This window comes from Haemorhous mexicanus, chromosome 5, assembly GCF_027477595.1.
Source record: "Haemorhous mexicanus isolate bHaeMex1 chromosome 5, bHaeMex1.pri, whole genome shotgun sequence".
In the NCBI taxonomy this organism is placed as follows: Eukaryota; Metazoa; Chordata; class Aves; order Passeriformes; family Fringillidae; genus Haemorhous; species Haemorhous mexicanus.
The window spans coordinates 61,265,630-61,281,440 of NC_082345.1; the positions used below are offsets into that span (position 1 = coordinate 61,265,630).

General features: G+C 44.4%; 1 protein-coding gene across 1 annotated transcript in view; it reads right to left on the reverse strand.

Moving 5' to 3' along the window:
• LOC132327774 (sucrase-isomaltase, intestinal-like) overlaps positions 1-12,292 on the reverse strand; it is a 60,190-nt gene extending 47,898 nt beyond the window's left edge. Inside the window, exons 1-4 of the mRNA XM_059847313.1 lie at positions 12,203-12,292; positions 9,206-9,440; positions 8,636-8,738; positions 8,403-8,548 (exon numbers count right to left, since the gene is read on the reverse strand). Of these exons, the coding sequence (XP_059703296.1) occupies positions 8,403-8,548; positions 8,636-8,738; positions 9,206-9,440; positions 12,203-12,248 (530 nt within the window). The 5' untranslated portion in view covers positions 12,249-12,292. The remainder of the gene's footprint in view (positions 1-8,402; positions 8,549-8,635; positions 8,739-9,205; positions 9,441-12,202) is intronic.
• Positions 12,293-15,811: the final 3,519 nt, after the last annotated feature.

Sequence of the window (15,811 nt, forward strand, 5' to 3'; positions counted from 1 at the left end):
GACACACACAGGTACTAAAGGGTCTGTGTGTTTTTTTTAAAGTCTATTTGTCCTTTCCTACAAGCAGAAGAAGTAAGAATTTGTATATAACTCTTGATTTGGTTTTTTTACCAGCAGGAACCCCTCCCTCCCTCCCTCCCTCCTTTCCATCATCTCCACCTACATGCAGTACTGAATAAAACTATTTTCTTTTAGGAGGGGTATGCATGCAAAACATCCCTGAGAATTAGATCCAGTCCTTGACAAATAAAGGCCTTTCTGCAAGAAGCAGTAGCTGTACAGGAACAGAGATGGGCTCCTGCCCAGAGGAAAACTGTCACACAGCTCTGCTCAGTGCCAAGACAGGAAGGGTCACTGCTCTGAGCAGACCAGAGGGATAAGAAAACCTCAAACTATGCCAGAGGGGAAATGCTTTCAAAAAGTTTGAATATCTGTCCTAAGTCATTGAGCTCTCCCCATGATGTCTGTTCAGAGGACATGAGGCTTTGTATATTTGTGGTACCCACATTATAGCATGGACATTTCCTATCATGAGAACTCTTAGTGTTACCATGGCATTAAAGTATTACTTCATTAAAGTATTACTTCAGCTCAGCGAGTTCCCTTCCTGACCAGGAGGGTCACTGGGGTGGTGCAAATGACAACCCTAGGAACAAGCCTTCTGCCCCACCATATCTTTTCATGTTGTGGAGAAACTGGTTTATGACTCATGCATTCCTTCAGGCAACTCTACCTCTGCAAGACATTGCCATAACAGTGCCCTGCTCTGCACCCCTCCATGGCTCAGCTCCCTGGAGGCTGCCACCCCCACCAGCACAGCTCCCCATCCGCCTTGTCTTTCCCTAGACCTCCACATGCCAGCATAGCTATGCACTAAATATAGCACTAACCATGACATTAAAAGGCTGGTAATGACTTTCTTTTTTTCTGGGCATCCTTATGTCATCTCCATCTGAAGGAAAGCATGAACAGGTTTTCCCCTGGCACTATTCTCTGCCTTCATTCCAAGCAGCTTCCTGAGTCCTTGTGCTCTCCAGCACACCATGGTAGCTGTTGTGCTACTTTATGAGTTTGCTCATGTAGTGTTGGCAAGGAGCAATCACTTAAAGGAAAAAAAATATGCCATTCCTTAAAACCTTGGATATAATAAAAGAAAATGTCATATTTCTCCCACCTTCCCTTCTGCTGGTTTAAAGTAGATAGGAGGAACAAAACAGGAGGGAGCATAAAATGAGATCATATTTGCAGGAATTTGTGTAGTTCTCCTCCAAGAGTCCTATGAACCATAAAACCACTGTGATGGACAACAGAAGGGGTCTTAAAAATGTAAAATCACAGCTGAACAGTTGCTCACTGTCAAAAATGCAACCCCTGCTAGAAGTTAGACAAGGCAAAGTCTGTGAGGACAAGAACCCTTCTTTTTGCACAAGAGGTAATAGCTGCAGTCACATTTACTGCTGAATGTCTTAAGCTGTTAGTGTGTCTGTGGTAGGAGCACTCCTGCCTATGGAAATTCAAACCAGCTTCCCCACACATCTGCCTGTCCCATTGTCTTTGAACAGTCAGCTGTTGCCTGTCCAAGGAGTCTGATTGATAAAAGCTGCTCTTTTCTTCCATACACAGAGCACTACACTAAAAAGTAAACCTCTCTAATTTTTAACTTCTCATCAGAAAAAAAAAATTACTCAGATTGAAAAGGTCTCTGTAAAAATTAACATTTTTGGCCAGCAAGGGAACTAGTCTCACACCAGCAGTGAAGCCACTGGCTATCAGGATGAAACATAACCGGAGTGGACCAAGGAAGCAGTATTAAAGGAAGGTGAGTAGGCAGATATATAAAACATCCTGCTCATGTTGAAGGTGTAGTTCATGACTAACATTGTCACAATGTTTGAGGGGGATGACTAAAAGGCTCTACAAGATGGTTTTCAGGAGTGCAGTCATCAGTCCTTTGTAATACGAACTGGACAAGATGATTTACCTCTCTGAACAACTACCTTGTTGAGGTTTTTTGGAGGCCAATGGCTGCAGTGTGTGCAGTGGCTCAAAGCACTGATTCACCTGCCGAGAGCAACCAGCTGGTGGCACTTCTAAAGGTGGTCTTACAAAACCTCCTGAATGAGGAGACTTGGGGCACAGATATGATACATCATCAGGACAGGCATTGTGCATTGTCTGGACATTCAAAAATAATTTTAAGTTGGGAGAGGCTTGGTCTTTTGTTACCCCTTCCTGTTGCAATGAATCCTGGAGAATTGAGCTCATTATTTGAAGTTGTAAACAACTGATCCACTCAGTCACTTGGAGAAAACGTCCTCTATAACATCTGCTTTTCTTGGCCTCCACACCACCCCATATATTACCTGTGTGCAAATTTAGTTGTAACTTCCCACAGCTATCCAAAACGGGAGTCTAAGCCTCCTGGCAAAGCTTGGGCACACCCTTCCAGAGAGCCTGGGCTACCATAGTATGCACAGGCTGCCCATAAAGTGCTTTAGCTTAGGGAGTGAGGAGTACACACCCTATTTTCAAATGAACCTCAAATATACTGATTGACTCAACACACTGGAGCTGCTGAGGAGCATCACCTAAGGAGCCCAGATCTCAGATTGCTAAAAATACTTCCACTGACTGCTGGTTTTGGCTGGAGTTAACCTTCTTCATAGTAGCTGGTAGGGGCGATGTTTTGGAATTGCACTGGAAGCTACTGATAATTCAGGGATGTTTTAATTACTGCTGAGTAAGAGAGCACAACACGGTTCAGCTGTTCCTTACATGGCCCCACCCACAAGGAGGCTGCGAGTGCAAAAGTAACAGGGAGGGGACACAGCTGGGATAGTTGGCCTTGAGGGATATCCCACACTATATGTTTCATGCCGAGCATTAAACCTAGCAGGAAGGTTGGTTGGGAGACTGCTAATCAGGGACTCTAAGGTGTCAGTCAGATGGTGGTGAGTAATTGTTGTCATTTGCATCACTTTTCTTTCTTGGGTTTTATTTTTCTCTTGGTTATTTTCCTTTTAATTACATTATTATTATTATTATTGTTGTTGTTGTTGTTGTTGCTGCTACTACTCCTATTTTTTTTTTTCTGTTATTAAACTGTTCTTGTCTCAACCCGTGAGTTTTCTCACTTTTACCTTTCTGATTCTCTCTGTCTTTCAGTCAGGAGTGTGGAAGCATCTGTGTGGTGCTTGGCAGCTGGCTGGGGTTAAACCATAACACTGTTTCACAACAGCTGTATTCCTCATTAGCTGTAAGTCTTGGGATACCACTGGAGTGCAGAAGGTCCAAGACTGAATTTTTATATGTTTATCTTACTTTAAAGGTGATTTGTCAAGTAGGTGGAGAAAATCAGCAACAGTAATCAACAGATTTTCCACAAACATTACATTCATTAAAAAAAGAAGTGTAGATTATATTTACAGTTATTGACACATTTCTGCTTTACTTTTACTGTATTGTTGTGATATCACGAAATGTCCTATAATTCACTGGATATACAATGCCTAATTTTTTGCTCTGAAAAACACTTGGTATGTGATATACCTACAATATTTCTTGCCTAGGTAACATAAATCTTAATGATTAGAAGACTAAAATAATGGCTCTTACAAATTAGGAACAAACCCATTCTATCCATGATGCATACAATTTCCTCCCCTTGCTTTCAGCAAAACTGCAGTTATGACAATAGCATTATAAATCATTCTAATAGCCTTGCCTATGTAAAACACCTTCGTGGTAAGTGGTGTCTGTGCTAAAAATAAAAGAAGGCAGCTGAACTCTACAGCAGCCTTTTGGAAAATAGGGAAAATCTTGATTAGGTTTTGGGTTTTTGTGCAGTATATTCCCAAGTGCAATAGCAAACAAGGTATTCCAAATGCTTAATAGAAAGTAGTCCCTATCTGGCTTGCAAAAAAAATGTTCTGCCTTCCATTATTTGTGTGACATCATGAAGGAAAAGTCAGGTATTAAAGTGGAGAATCAAATCACTAGTCCATCCCTCTGCAGCCTGTCTCCAGCAATGGCCTAGGCCAGATATCACAAAGGAAGGCATAAGATGTCACTCAGAGCCAGTCTTGCAATAATCTGCTTATGGGGGAAGTTTCTGGCTGTTTTCATAGAATTAACTGATGTTGTGAAGCATGGAGACAGAAGTATTTGGGGGTTTTATTTTCCTACAGATGATTTTTTTATTATGCCTGAATGTGCATCCTGCTAGGCCTCCTGTGCCAGTGCTGCCCTGGGGCAATGAGTCCCACAGAGTAATCACACACTGCAAAACAAGCATGTGTTTGTTATTTATCACTGTCTTAAAGCACACAGTTCCCAGCCTTTTACTCTCTGTTCTTGAGAAAATCTACACTTTCTTGGAGCCTTCATGCTCTCAGTTGATACTACCTCCTCCAGTGCTTGCTGCTGTTAGTGGGGCAGGAGCAGCAAGGAGAAGAGCCCTTACCTGAGTGTATGTGCCACACAACTACTCACAGGCTGTTTAGCTTGCTCACCTGCCTTATTACAACACAGTATTTTTTCTCCTGCTTTTACTAATGTAGGGTCCTGGCACACGATAGGACAGTTTCCCATAAGAGCTGCAAGATCAACCAGGATATCCTAAGCAAAGATTTACTACACTAAAGCCAATCTCTTGATAACATTTTTCCACGGACCACACCAATTTTGCCAAAACAAGTGTTTTCCAATCATGATGGGAGTAAAAAGAAGTCTCCACTGCAGTCTCCACTGTTCAACAATGACGGTAGCTTGGGAGCTTCTCCTCTGGGACAGGAGATTCATGCACTAGCCCCTGTCCCTCGTGGTTCAAAACTGTGACTTCCAGCCTTAAATCTGATGCAGGTTTTTCTTGTGGAAAACAGAAAGCACCTGACTTCTGGATAGGAGCAGAAGCTTTGCTGTGTCTCATCTGATCCTCTTGGCATCTCCCTAGGGAATGTGTGGACATGGCATCTCTTTACCCCCATGGCTTTGGATAGCTACTGGCACAGAAAAGGACCTTCCCTGGCTAGTGGCAAAACAGCAGGAGCATTGGAGAGGGAGAAAAGCAGAGCAGAAGGAGGCAGGATGGGATGGGACAGAGAACAGGACAGCAGTGGATGAGAAGGAGAAAAGTAAGAGGGAGTAAGCCAAGAGGCATTGCTGCGAGGACAAAGGGAGGCAGCCCAAGAGCTCCTGGTCCCAGCAGCCCCCAGCAGTGTCTGGATCATCTCCCTACATGACTCTGTCTAATTTTCACCCCATGCAGGCAACGCAGCAGCTGTCAACTGATTAGCTTGGAGCAAGCTGAAAATGTAGCAGGACTTGGCCTTTTATTCTTGCTCCTGGCTCTGCTTGAGGTTTGCAATCAGCTGTTAATGTCTCTCCCCTCACACAGTTTATTCCTTTCCCCTGTTATTGTGATTACATGGAGCCCTGAGTTTGTCCTGCCCTCCTTGGGTAGCTCAGCTACGTCTCCCTGCATGCAGCGAGTGTGAGAAATGCCCTTAAAGCACACTCAAAGCCTCCTCTGCCTCTCCCCTGCAGCATTTCTAATGTGGAATGAAATCATTCCTCACAAGGAGGGGGCTTTGTGCACAGGAGTGCCAGAGTGGGGATGGGGTTTTCTATCAAGCAGACGGACAGGAGCCTGACATCCCACTGCTTCCCAGCGCAACGACACGGATGGCAGGACAGACTGCAGCCTGGAAAGGAGGGTAGGGAAATACAGGTGTGGGCTTTGAAACAGCAACCCAAACCTACACTATGTTTCTGCTTGGGACAGGCTGCTTCCTTCCCAGGTGGACTGTCAGCTGTGCCGGAGCATGCTGGGCATCATGAGGGAATTTAGGCTTTCTTGTGGGGTAGGTCATCCAGAAGCGTGGCTCTGCTAGCAAGGGATAAGAAGCATAAGGAAAAGCAGATTTCTGAGGATCTGGAATTGCTTTACTATGGGAAAGTTTTCCTCAGAGATATTTAAAAGGTCCAGGAGAGAACACTGACATGGTTTGTTGCAGACACAAGTAATTATCCACACCCACCTGGGGAGTGCAACTGCAGCACCTGTTGAAGAGGTTTTACTTGCCCACATCGGCTGTTCTGAGCAGTGTTTGTGTACATATGGAAATCAACAATTGACTCAGCAGTTCATTGAGGCAGTAAGGCCATGGCTGTTCACATCTTAACATAGGAGGGTAAAGTCCCTCCAGGTGTCAGGCACTTGCCTGTTTCTCAGGGACACTCTCCCACACAGCCTGCCCTAACCTGGCCCAAACACCACCACCTGTGCAGCTTGGTGCCTGGGTGCCATGGAGCAGCTGCTCCCACTTCTGGAGGGAACCCAAAGGAAAAGATTTGGTTTTTAGTATTCAAACCTGCCTTTGGGCAGGTTGAACTAACATGAAAATCTACTTAACCTGCCAGATGCCACCAGTGCACCCCTGGACCCAGACAGTCAAGTGCAGCCACTGATGGGAATGCTCCTATAATGTTGATTGCTGAGAGCTCATCCTTCCCAGTAAAGTAAATGCAGCCAACCATAGATTTTAGGCCAGGATATATAAACTGCTTTCCTGTTTTGAAAGATTCCATCTGCACAGCTCTTTTGGTAGCTAAGGAGATTGCAAATCCCTCTTAGACAGGCTGTGGAGCTATCTCTGAGCACCTGCATTTCCTCACTCTGACAGGATGGACAGGCAAACAAATGAAGGGGAAGCATTTTTGCTCCTCTCACAAGGAATACAACTAAACTAAACATCATTCAGCTGTGAGAGAAATGGCTCCCTGACAGGATCCTTTAGACTACAGTACTGGCTCTGCCATTTCTCATGAAACAAAAATTCCCAGGAATATACAATTTCCCTTTTTTGTACATAAAATCCTGTGTCTCTGCTGGTGACAATATTTTGGGAGCAGCCTTGCCACTGCTTGCAGAATAGAAGTCCATTATTTGTGCATTATATTCACCCACAATTTCCTCTTTTTGTGCTTAGCTGGGTTTCAGGAGCATTCCTTTACCTGCCTGGAGGCAGTGCACAATTTCCCACAGGGATGCTGGAGAGCAGAGCATCACTGCTGCTGCTGTGCCAGTGCTGCAAACCAAGGCTGCCCTCTGCCTCCCTGGGCTCTGCAGCACAGCACGGCTGCACCCACACCTCTGCCGCTGCTGGGCAATGCAGGAGGCTTCCCCAGGCCCACTGAATGTGCCCTCCTGGCAGCCTGCTCAGTGGGGACCGATTTGTGTTCCTCTGCCTGTCACCAGAGCTGTGCCTTTGGCAGACCCTGCTCCATGGCAGGCCCCTCCCCTTTGCTGGGACATCTCCAGCTTGATCAACCCAGGCTAAAGCCTTGGGGTCTGGGTGAAGGTGAGAAGGGCTGAATGAGAATGTGCCATGAGCTAAGCACTTGTTATGCATTCACCCCTTCCATCAGCATTCTAATTAAAAAGCCTTTACAGGAAGAAGAAGAAAACTGGACCTTTAACAAAAGCCCACTGTTTACACAGAGCTGTTAAGTCTAATGAGAAATTAAATTATTTTTGTTATCAGAGTAATACATAATACATTCATTTAAAATGGCCTGCATAAATAAAACTTTACAGAATTGACTGTCACATGTATAAAGAGATGCCAGGAGACTGTAGTTCAAAAGGATGGTCAGCTCATTAAAAACCCAGCATCATGGTTCCATCTGCAGACCATTCTAGAGGCTGTATTGTCTTATTTGCATCACTCAAGTTAAGCCATCCTTAAATTGCTCACTTCTGCATTCCCAAAAGCAGCTGGCAGTAATGCACCTTGATTGGGACTCTCTTTCTAAGTAGCATTATGCACTAGAGATGTGTTGATGGAAGCCAAGGAAAAGTGAATTTATGATACCTGGTGACATTTGTTAGTCAGAGAAGCTTTTGCTGAAGTTAAACTTACAGTACGAGCTTGAGAAAACAAATGGTATTTTTGCAGAGGGACAAACTAGAATCAGTGCCATTCACTGACAACAGTGGAAATTAGAGGCTTACAGCCTCCATTGCTTTGAGCTTCCTAGACCTGCCTGCTGGAGAGTGTCAGGAGATCAGGCACTTAGTTCCTGACACCTCCAGTTTCAGAAATCCTAGCTCAGTGCTTTGATGAGTTGAGTTTACCAGCATCCCAAGCCATGAAATTGTAGCCTCAGAAGTTTTTGACTTACTGAATAAACTTTTATACATGCACATAGATAATTGTCTGTTATACAGGCACATACCCCTATTAATAATGAAAGTCCTTCAGGGACAAGGCATAAATCTGCATTTACACCACATCTTCTGACCCCTTGTCCCACAGACCCAAGTAAGAGGGTGCAAGGAAAGAGTGCTCACCCCATCACACCTAACTTATTAAGCAATATGAATCATGTGTAGTACTCACAGCACGGTGCCAGTGCTTTTCCTCTTGATCGTGAAGTGTGTGGAATCATCAGAGAACTCCACCTCATAGTTGGCTTCTTCAGCAGTAACCCCGGGGCCACTGATCTTGAGCGGGACTTCAAACCGCTGTGCGTTGGGGTCGTAGAGCTAAAGCGAGGTGAGCAGGGGGCAGGTCAGCTCACTCCTTAGCATGCAGTGCTTTGGTTAAATGATTCCAACCCCCCAAATACTCACCCTGAACCGAAGCCTGTCCTTGGTCTGGAACTCCACTTCCAAGACGATCGGGGAAATGTCACTTCCAAAGAGGGACAAGGCCTGGCGCTTGGTCAGCGTGACTCTGCAGTGGAAACACATGCTGGTGCCCACCACGAGAGATCACTGGCTGAGATCACCCTCGGGCAGGCCAGGGGAACCACCCGGCTACTCTGTGTCAGCTCTTTAAAAATAAATCATTGACTTAGTGAGAGAAATAATCCCTGAGGTCAGTTTAGGCCCTCCTTGATGTTAATGGATAAAACAGAGGCCACCAAAGAAAGGAGACCTCGTGGTTTCCTGGGGCACAGCTCCCAGGGTGGGAGGGACCACTCTGTGTCTGCACCTGCACATGGTTTCCTCACTTGAGATGTGGTGAGAGCACAAGGCCCAATTCTATGGCACATGCACAGGGAAAGGTGTCCCTTTCCCTCCTTGTCACATGGGTATTGGAGCAGCTGGGGGAATGTTTTCGGCGAGCGTGCCCGGGGCGGCAGCGGTGGCCGTGGGGCAGTGCCGGCCTGCAGCGCCCGAGGAGCGACACGCACTCACCTCCAGCCCGTGCCGGTCTGCTCGGCGTTCCCCCTGCGGGAGTAGCCGTAGGGACTGTTCTCAGGGAAGAAGCACCAGGGAGCGTTGGGCACATCGCTGGAGCACCAGGTGCAGCCCCGCGCCTCGCAGGCCTCCCGGGAAGCGCCGGGCTGCGGGTGGCAGTCAATGCGCTTTTGCACCGCGATGGCGCCGGAGCACTGCGCGTCCTGCTCCGAGCCCAGGCACCCGCCTAGGGCTGCGAGGGAAAAGCCGTCAGAGCCGCAGAGAACCGCGTTAAAAACCCCACAGCACCGCAAACTTCAGTCATTCTTTGTTTTGGATGTGCTTTCTCCCCATATTAGGGCTAGTACCCATTATCCCTTGGACTGACAGCCGAGCAGCTGTCTGCTCATAACGGAGCAAGAGCAGCAACCACTTTCTTTTACAAGGCGAGGCAGTGGCTCTGCATTATTCTGCACTCAGAGCTGCCTGTGCTCAGCTGAAGCACGACTTGCTTGAAATACTCATAGAAAGTTAAATAGCAGGGTAATGAAGCTGCTGGTGAGGCGTGAGAGCAACACTACGGGCTGGCAGTACAGGAGGGAGTCTTCAATTAGGACTGCTACCAATATTGAAATGTTACGTTTTCTTTATAATTATGTTATCCACAGATGTTTTCTATCTATAGAGATGCAAATATGTGACAAGCAGCATGCACTTATATTATATAAATAGAAAAATAGTGAGTATATGTTCACATTTGGTTTCTTTTCTGTATCATATGAATACATGTATCTACATAGTATTAGTAGTTCATGTTAATACAGGTATGGTTATGAGTAAAGGGAAGATGCCAGCAGTAAAAGAAAAGGCATATATTAGTCATTCACAGAATCATCATGAAAAAAAAACTGTTAGTAAGGTGTTAAATTTTCAAATTTTCCCTTTTTTACAGCTGCAAGTGAATCCCTCTGGTTCAGAGCCTCCGAAGAGCAGGGGGACCACAAGACCAGCTCCCTGCTGTGCTGACAAACTGGTGTTGGTAAATATTCTCAGAGAGAGCAGGCATATCACAGGCAGCATACTTATTCTGAAGTTAATTTATGTCATTTTAGTCATTACAGCAATATTCCAAGATTAAATCTACTTGAACGGTAATTGCCCTTTTCTACAAAATGACTAATACCTCTGCTTTTGGGTGGTTTTTTTTTTTCCATGTGGACTGTTGTGTACTTGAAAGCCTAAAACATGATTGCTGATGCAGTTGGGGTTTCTCCACAGAAAGAATTCTGCAAGCAGATGTGCACAAGCAGTAATTATGTACACTAGGAAAATTCACAGAATGAAATAGTAGATTTTTGCTAGAGAATGCCATCATGCTGCAATGCCAGAGTTGATTTTCAAGTGGGGGATATGAACACAGAAAAGCAGGAGTGCCACCTACATTTTTTTTGAGAAAACTCTTGTGCCCCTTTTAGACAGGAACATCTGACACTCAGGTCTGATGCTCCCAGGCTGCTCAACAGAGCTCGTTGCTTGCTGCCACAGTGCCTCATTATCATCTTCTAGAGACTGGAATTAACAGGAATTATCTGGCTGTTAACCTTCACCAGCTGCTGGCCAGGCAGGATTGGTTTCCACCTCTGTTTTCTAGGGCAGAGAGTCAGGTCCCACAGGCTGACTGCTCTCTGTCCAACATTTACCTCTCATGATGCATCACACAGAAAAGCTATAAATTCTTACCCTCTTTTTCATCCAAAGCATAATAGGAATATGAGCATCCTTCTGCAATCCTGCAATTATTTCTTATTGGAGCACAAAATAAACAAAAGCCATCACATTTCATTTTGATCTGGGGTGTCTTTTCTAGTGAGAGTCAAATGCAACATTGGTGTTTTCATTGCTTAAATCAAGAAGAGTACGACTGAACAGACTACAGCAGATTATTAATGTGGTGTCATTTTACACAGGATAGGTTTGTGGGAGACTTTTGTGAACTGATTTGTATTGTAAAATACTTTCAAAATACTTCTTATGAATGAGATTGCGAATGAATAAGCTAGTTCAAAGGGAAAAAACATTCCCGCAGCAGGAGCCAAGAATTTTCTTCCATTTTTTCTCCCATTAATGCAAAGCTTACATTTTCCAGCAAATTTTAAAAGCAAAGACTTGCAGGTGTGAGCAGCTGAATTAAGCTGCAACCTTGTTCATCCCTTGCTCCTGGATTTACTTCTATTGTAGTACAAATGTGATAGCAGCAAGTGGGAAGATACAATTTTTCTTCCCTACTTTTAAAAATAATTTAAAACCCATAATTTTCACTGTATTTACAGCCCATGTCTGTAAACATACAAAGAAGACGAAATCCAAACAAGCAGTTGAATATATAGCAATAGCTATGGCTACTGGCTGCTTTTCCATGATAATTTCCATGGGAACAGAAGCTAAAGCAAGGCAGTTGGAAGCATATAGGTGAAAAATAATCCTCATTGATTTTTAAAAACCTTCACTGTAATTTTGAAAAATTAGATTAAAATTAACGCATAAGGAAGGAATTGAAGTATTACCACACGGTTTTTCATTTGGTAGCAGTAGTATTTACATTTTAGGTTCATCTGTACATTTCAAAGGCATTTTCTGCAGAGGTTCCATCCTCCAGCAACAAAATAATATGTATTCTCCCTTTACTATGTTCTGGACCAAATTAACCTCTGGTATGCTGGAGTAAAAATCACAGAAAAAAAAACTAACAAAGCAATATGTAACTTTCAGGAGCTGAATGATCCCACTTTTGACTATGCTGGTGCCCAAGTGCTGAGTACACTGTAGGACTGGGGCATATTTCTAAACAAGTCAGCTCTGCTGTCCTCCCACAGTCAGCTCAGGTGCAGTCAGTGCCATGCCTGTTCTCTCCTTTTCCATGGAAAACAGTAATTTCTCTTAACAGCTCTTCTATCGTTGGGACATTTATATTTTGCTTATGAAGCCTAGGACAAAATACAAATGTGGTGTATTTACCTGCAAGCACAACAGCCAAGAAACACAAGCTCCTCATCCTTGCCATGGTTGAAGGAGGACTTCTGCAGGCAGTCTGAAGCCTTTTATACAAGGCAGGGGCACGATAAGCACTTGTTCTGATACACAATCAGAAACATTGCAAATATGTTCTTAGAATTCATATCTTTAATGAGATTATTTGTTACACATGACCTTGACTGTATCTAAGCAGATAAGGTGAGATACAGTCTAATTTTTCCGCACACTTTGTTCCAAACTTCTGAATTCCATCTTTGAGAGGAAAATGTGATTTTTCTATGACTTCTTAGAAAATTAATTTTTCAGAGACCACCTTTGGTTTTTTTTTGACACAAACATGTTCAGACAGTGGGAGTCCACTGCTTACCTTTTTCTTATTTCATATTATCTTTTGTCACATATATGGCTTTACAGCACAGATGAAGTTTGGAGAAAAAACAAATGGTCAAAGAATTCTCCATTAAAACAAGACAGTGATACTGTGACCTTTACAAAATGACACTTTTCTTCCAATTACTTGATGGCAAGAACTTTCAGAGCAAAAGTGTGAAAGCTTTTTTCTATGGTAAGACCTGGTTTAGGTCTTTCTGGAATAAAAAAAAAACCTAAATATTTTTTATGAATACATTAAGTAACATTAGTGCCTATCAGGAGATAAGCCAGACAAAATACGTGCACTGCCAGGCATCAGTGGAGAGGAACATCTGCAGCTGCATCTGCAGGTCAGGGCCACACAGCCCCATGTGTGCGTCAGAGTCGAGCAGCTGGACAGAGGCAGGCTTTTCCCAGGGCTGCAAGGGCTTTTGTCCTGCAGTTGCAAAACACAATATTCACATGAACTTGCACACACAGCCATGAGTGTCCAGCCCCAAAACCAGGGGTCACCAAGCTGTTTGTATCATTTGTGTAGCTTGGCACAACACCTACTGGGCCAAGAGGAATGGGGACCCTCCACCAGGCACAAAAAGCCTCTCATGTGAGTCTCATGTATGTAAATCCACTCTCCACTGGAATTTGCTCAAGGTTGTCACATAGTCCCAAACCATTTGTGTACCATAGTGTTTGTCTATCATGCTTTTTAGCTACCCTTTGAGTAGCTAAAAAGCATAATAGACAAACACTAAGTGGTAGTGCTGCTGCTTATTTTAACTGATATATACATTGCTTTTTAACAATATATATCATTCATCACCCATCTCTATCAAAACTTGGAATACATTGGTAACCTCAAATTTCCAGCAGTATTTTCATCTCCTTTCAAGCTGAGCAGTGAAGCAAGTCATTCCTCCAAGATGAGTAAGAGGCATCAGCATTTTTCCTTGTTTGACAGGCCATATGCAATAAGGTAAGGAAGGTGTCATCTTGTAGGAGCAAGAGTCACCTGCTTCATTTTATGTCTGCACTGTACTAAGTGTGAGGGAATCCCCCTAGGGTTCCTAACTACTATAAAAACACAAATAATGGCCAAGGAGAACACAGATATGGGATACGATGGTGTGATATATGTTATGGAATAATTCGTGCCTGTGTAAAATATACAAGAAATAAGTTGTGCTTGTACAAAAAATTCTTAAAGATTTAAAACCATGAGCTGCAGCCGGAGAAAGAGATTGCTTCACAAATTGTGAAATCACAGACAGCAGTGAAGAGAAAAAAACCTAATCAGCAAAGAAAAGACGTGGCTCCATGTGGAGATGGGCCCTTTCCTGGGACAGTCCAGAGACACTCAAGTGATGAATACCCGATAAGTATCTATGATCAAGATTGTCAGAGTTGTCAAGGGTGTGCATCCCAATGCCAGGTTCCCGTAACTCGTAACTCGACAATCAGCATTCATCACTTCCCAGAAACGGTTTTGTCCAGCCCAGCACAGAGAAAAGGAAACTACATGAATATGTGAAGTGACAAGAAGAATAGGAGAAACTCTGCCCCAGGGGGAAAAATCATATAAAACCAGTCCGGCAGAGAGAGCATTGGTGAAGAGAGGGGATCCGAAGCGGTAGAGTTCGGATCAGGGTTCATGCAGTGCCGATCCCAGGCTCGACGCTGTCCCTTTGTGGCTATCGGAGACCGAATCTTGGTCGCAAAATAAAAACCTTTTTTATTGATTATTGATTTGGCTTTATTATTTATTAATTATAACAATCTTGGTGACCCCGACGTGATCCGATTTAGTGGTCCAAGGACCCCCTTCTCCTTTTAGGAGGCGCCCCGCTGATTTCAACGGCCTGACGGGGTTGGGAAGCCCCATGGAACCAATCGGATCTCAAACTAAATTTAAGCCAGAGCCACAATCAAAGAGGGGGTAAAAACTGGCCCAGAGCTCTCAGGGAACTCAGACAGACCAAGGGGAAGGGTCTTCGGAGCCGCGGTGCCGCTTTTTTTCATCATAAAATTCTACGTGCACAAAGAGCCCATGTGGGAAAAGGAACCGTGAGTATCACATGGTTGAGTGGAGAGTGGTCAAGTGCGTGTGTGAGATGTGATCTTATCACGAGGCGAGTGTGGACCCCAAGATTGCAGTTCCACTCTCCCGTGAGGGAAGTGGTTGGTCAAGGGGGAAGCGGACATAATGCGGTAAAACTCATTTCACGCGTAAAGCCCGAAACTCGGGAAGTTCGGAGGTCGACCACAAGGAAGATCAAAAGAGAAGGTCCATTCTCTGGTGTTTGGGAACAGGTAAACCTTTTTGATCCAGGATTTGGTAAATCCAGGAAGGGAAGAATAGGAGAAGTTATAGAGAGCTGATTACCAGCCAAAAAACCCACAGATTGGTTCGCTGTGAGGCTGCTAGTCTGGTAATACTGAACAAAGATTAGGCATAAATATGTTTCCGGTTAAAATTTAGGATTCCTTTTTGGAACTCAGTGCAGAGTTACAGTAAGGAGACACTAGCAAAATAGTTTGTTGTATTTCTAAAAAAGATGGGACAGAGAAAAAGTAAAGCTCAGGGAAAAACCCAGAAGAAACCTATGAAGGAACGAGAAAACGGTTTACCCGAGATTCCGAGAGACAGCCTGTTGGGGTGGATGTTAGAACATTGGGAGGATTGTCCCGGAAGGAGAAGGAGATCTAAGGAGAAAATAATTCGTTATTGTGTAGAAATATGGGGAGATAAGGAAATTAAAAAACATCTAATCTGGCCTGTGTTTGGCACCTCTGAAAGATGGACTTGCCAAGCTTTAAATAATTATGTGGACGGCAAGAATTCGCAGGATAAAGAGGAAAGAGACTATGCCAGAGTATGGGAATATGCTAGGACAGGGTTATTCCCAGTGAAAACTCACAAAGGTGCCATGACCCAGAGCAAAGCATGGGAACTTTTAGATAACCTCCCGCCCCCATATCTCACTTCAGTCCATGCAAGCTCAGGCCCCTTTGCCCGTACCCACAGGAACAGGTACCAACCCACACAAGCCCAGGTACCCCTGTTTTTCTTACAGCCCCCAGAAGTCCCACCCTTACAAGGGCAGGCTTCTGTGTTGCAGTATCCACAGGATTATTCCCAGGCCCCACCCCCACGTCCGCCGCCAGAAAAAAAAAAGCAAACCCTTTCCACCAGGGAAACCAGTTCTCCCCCAGCCAGTAGGA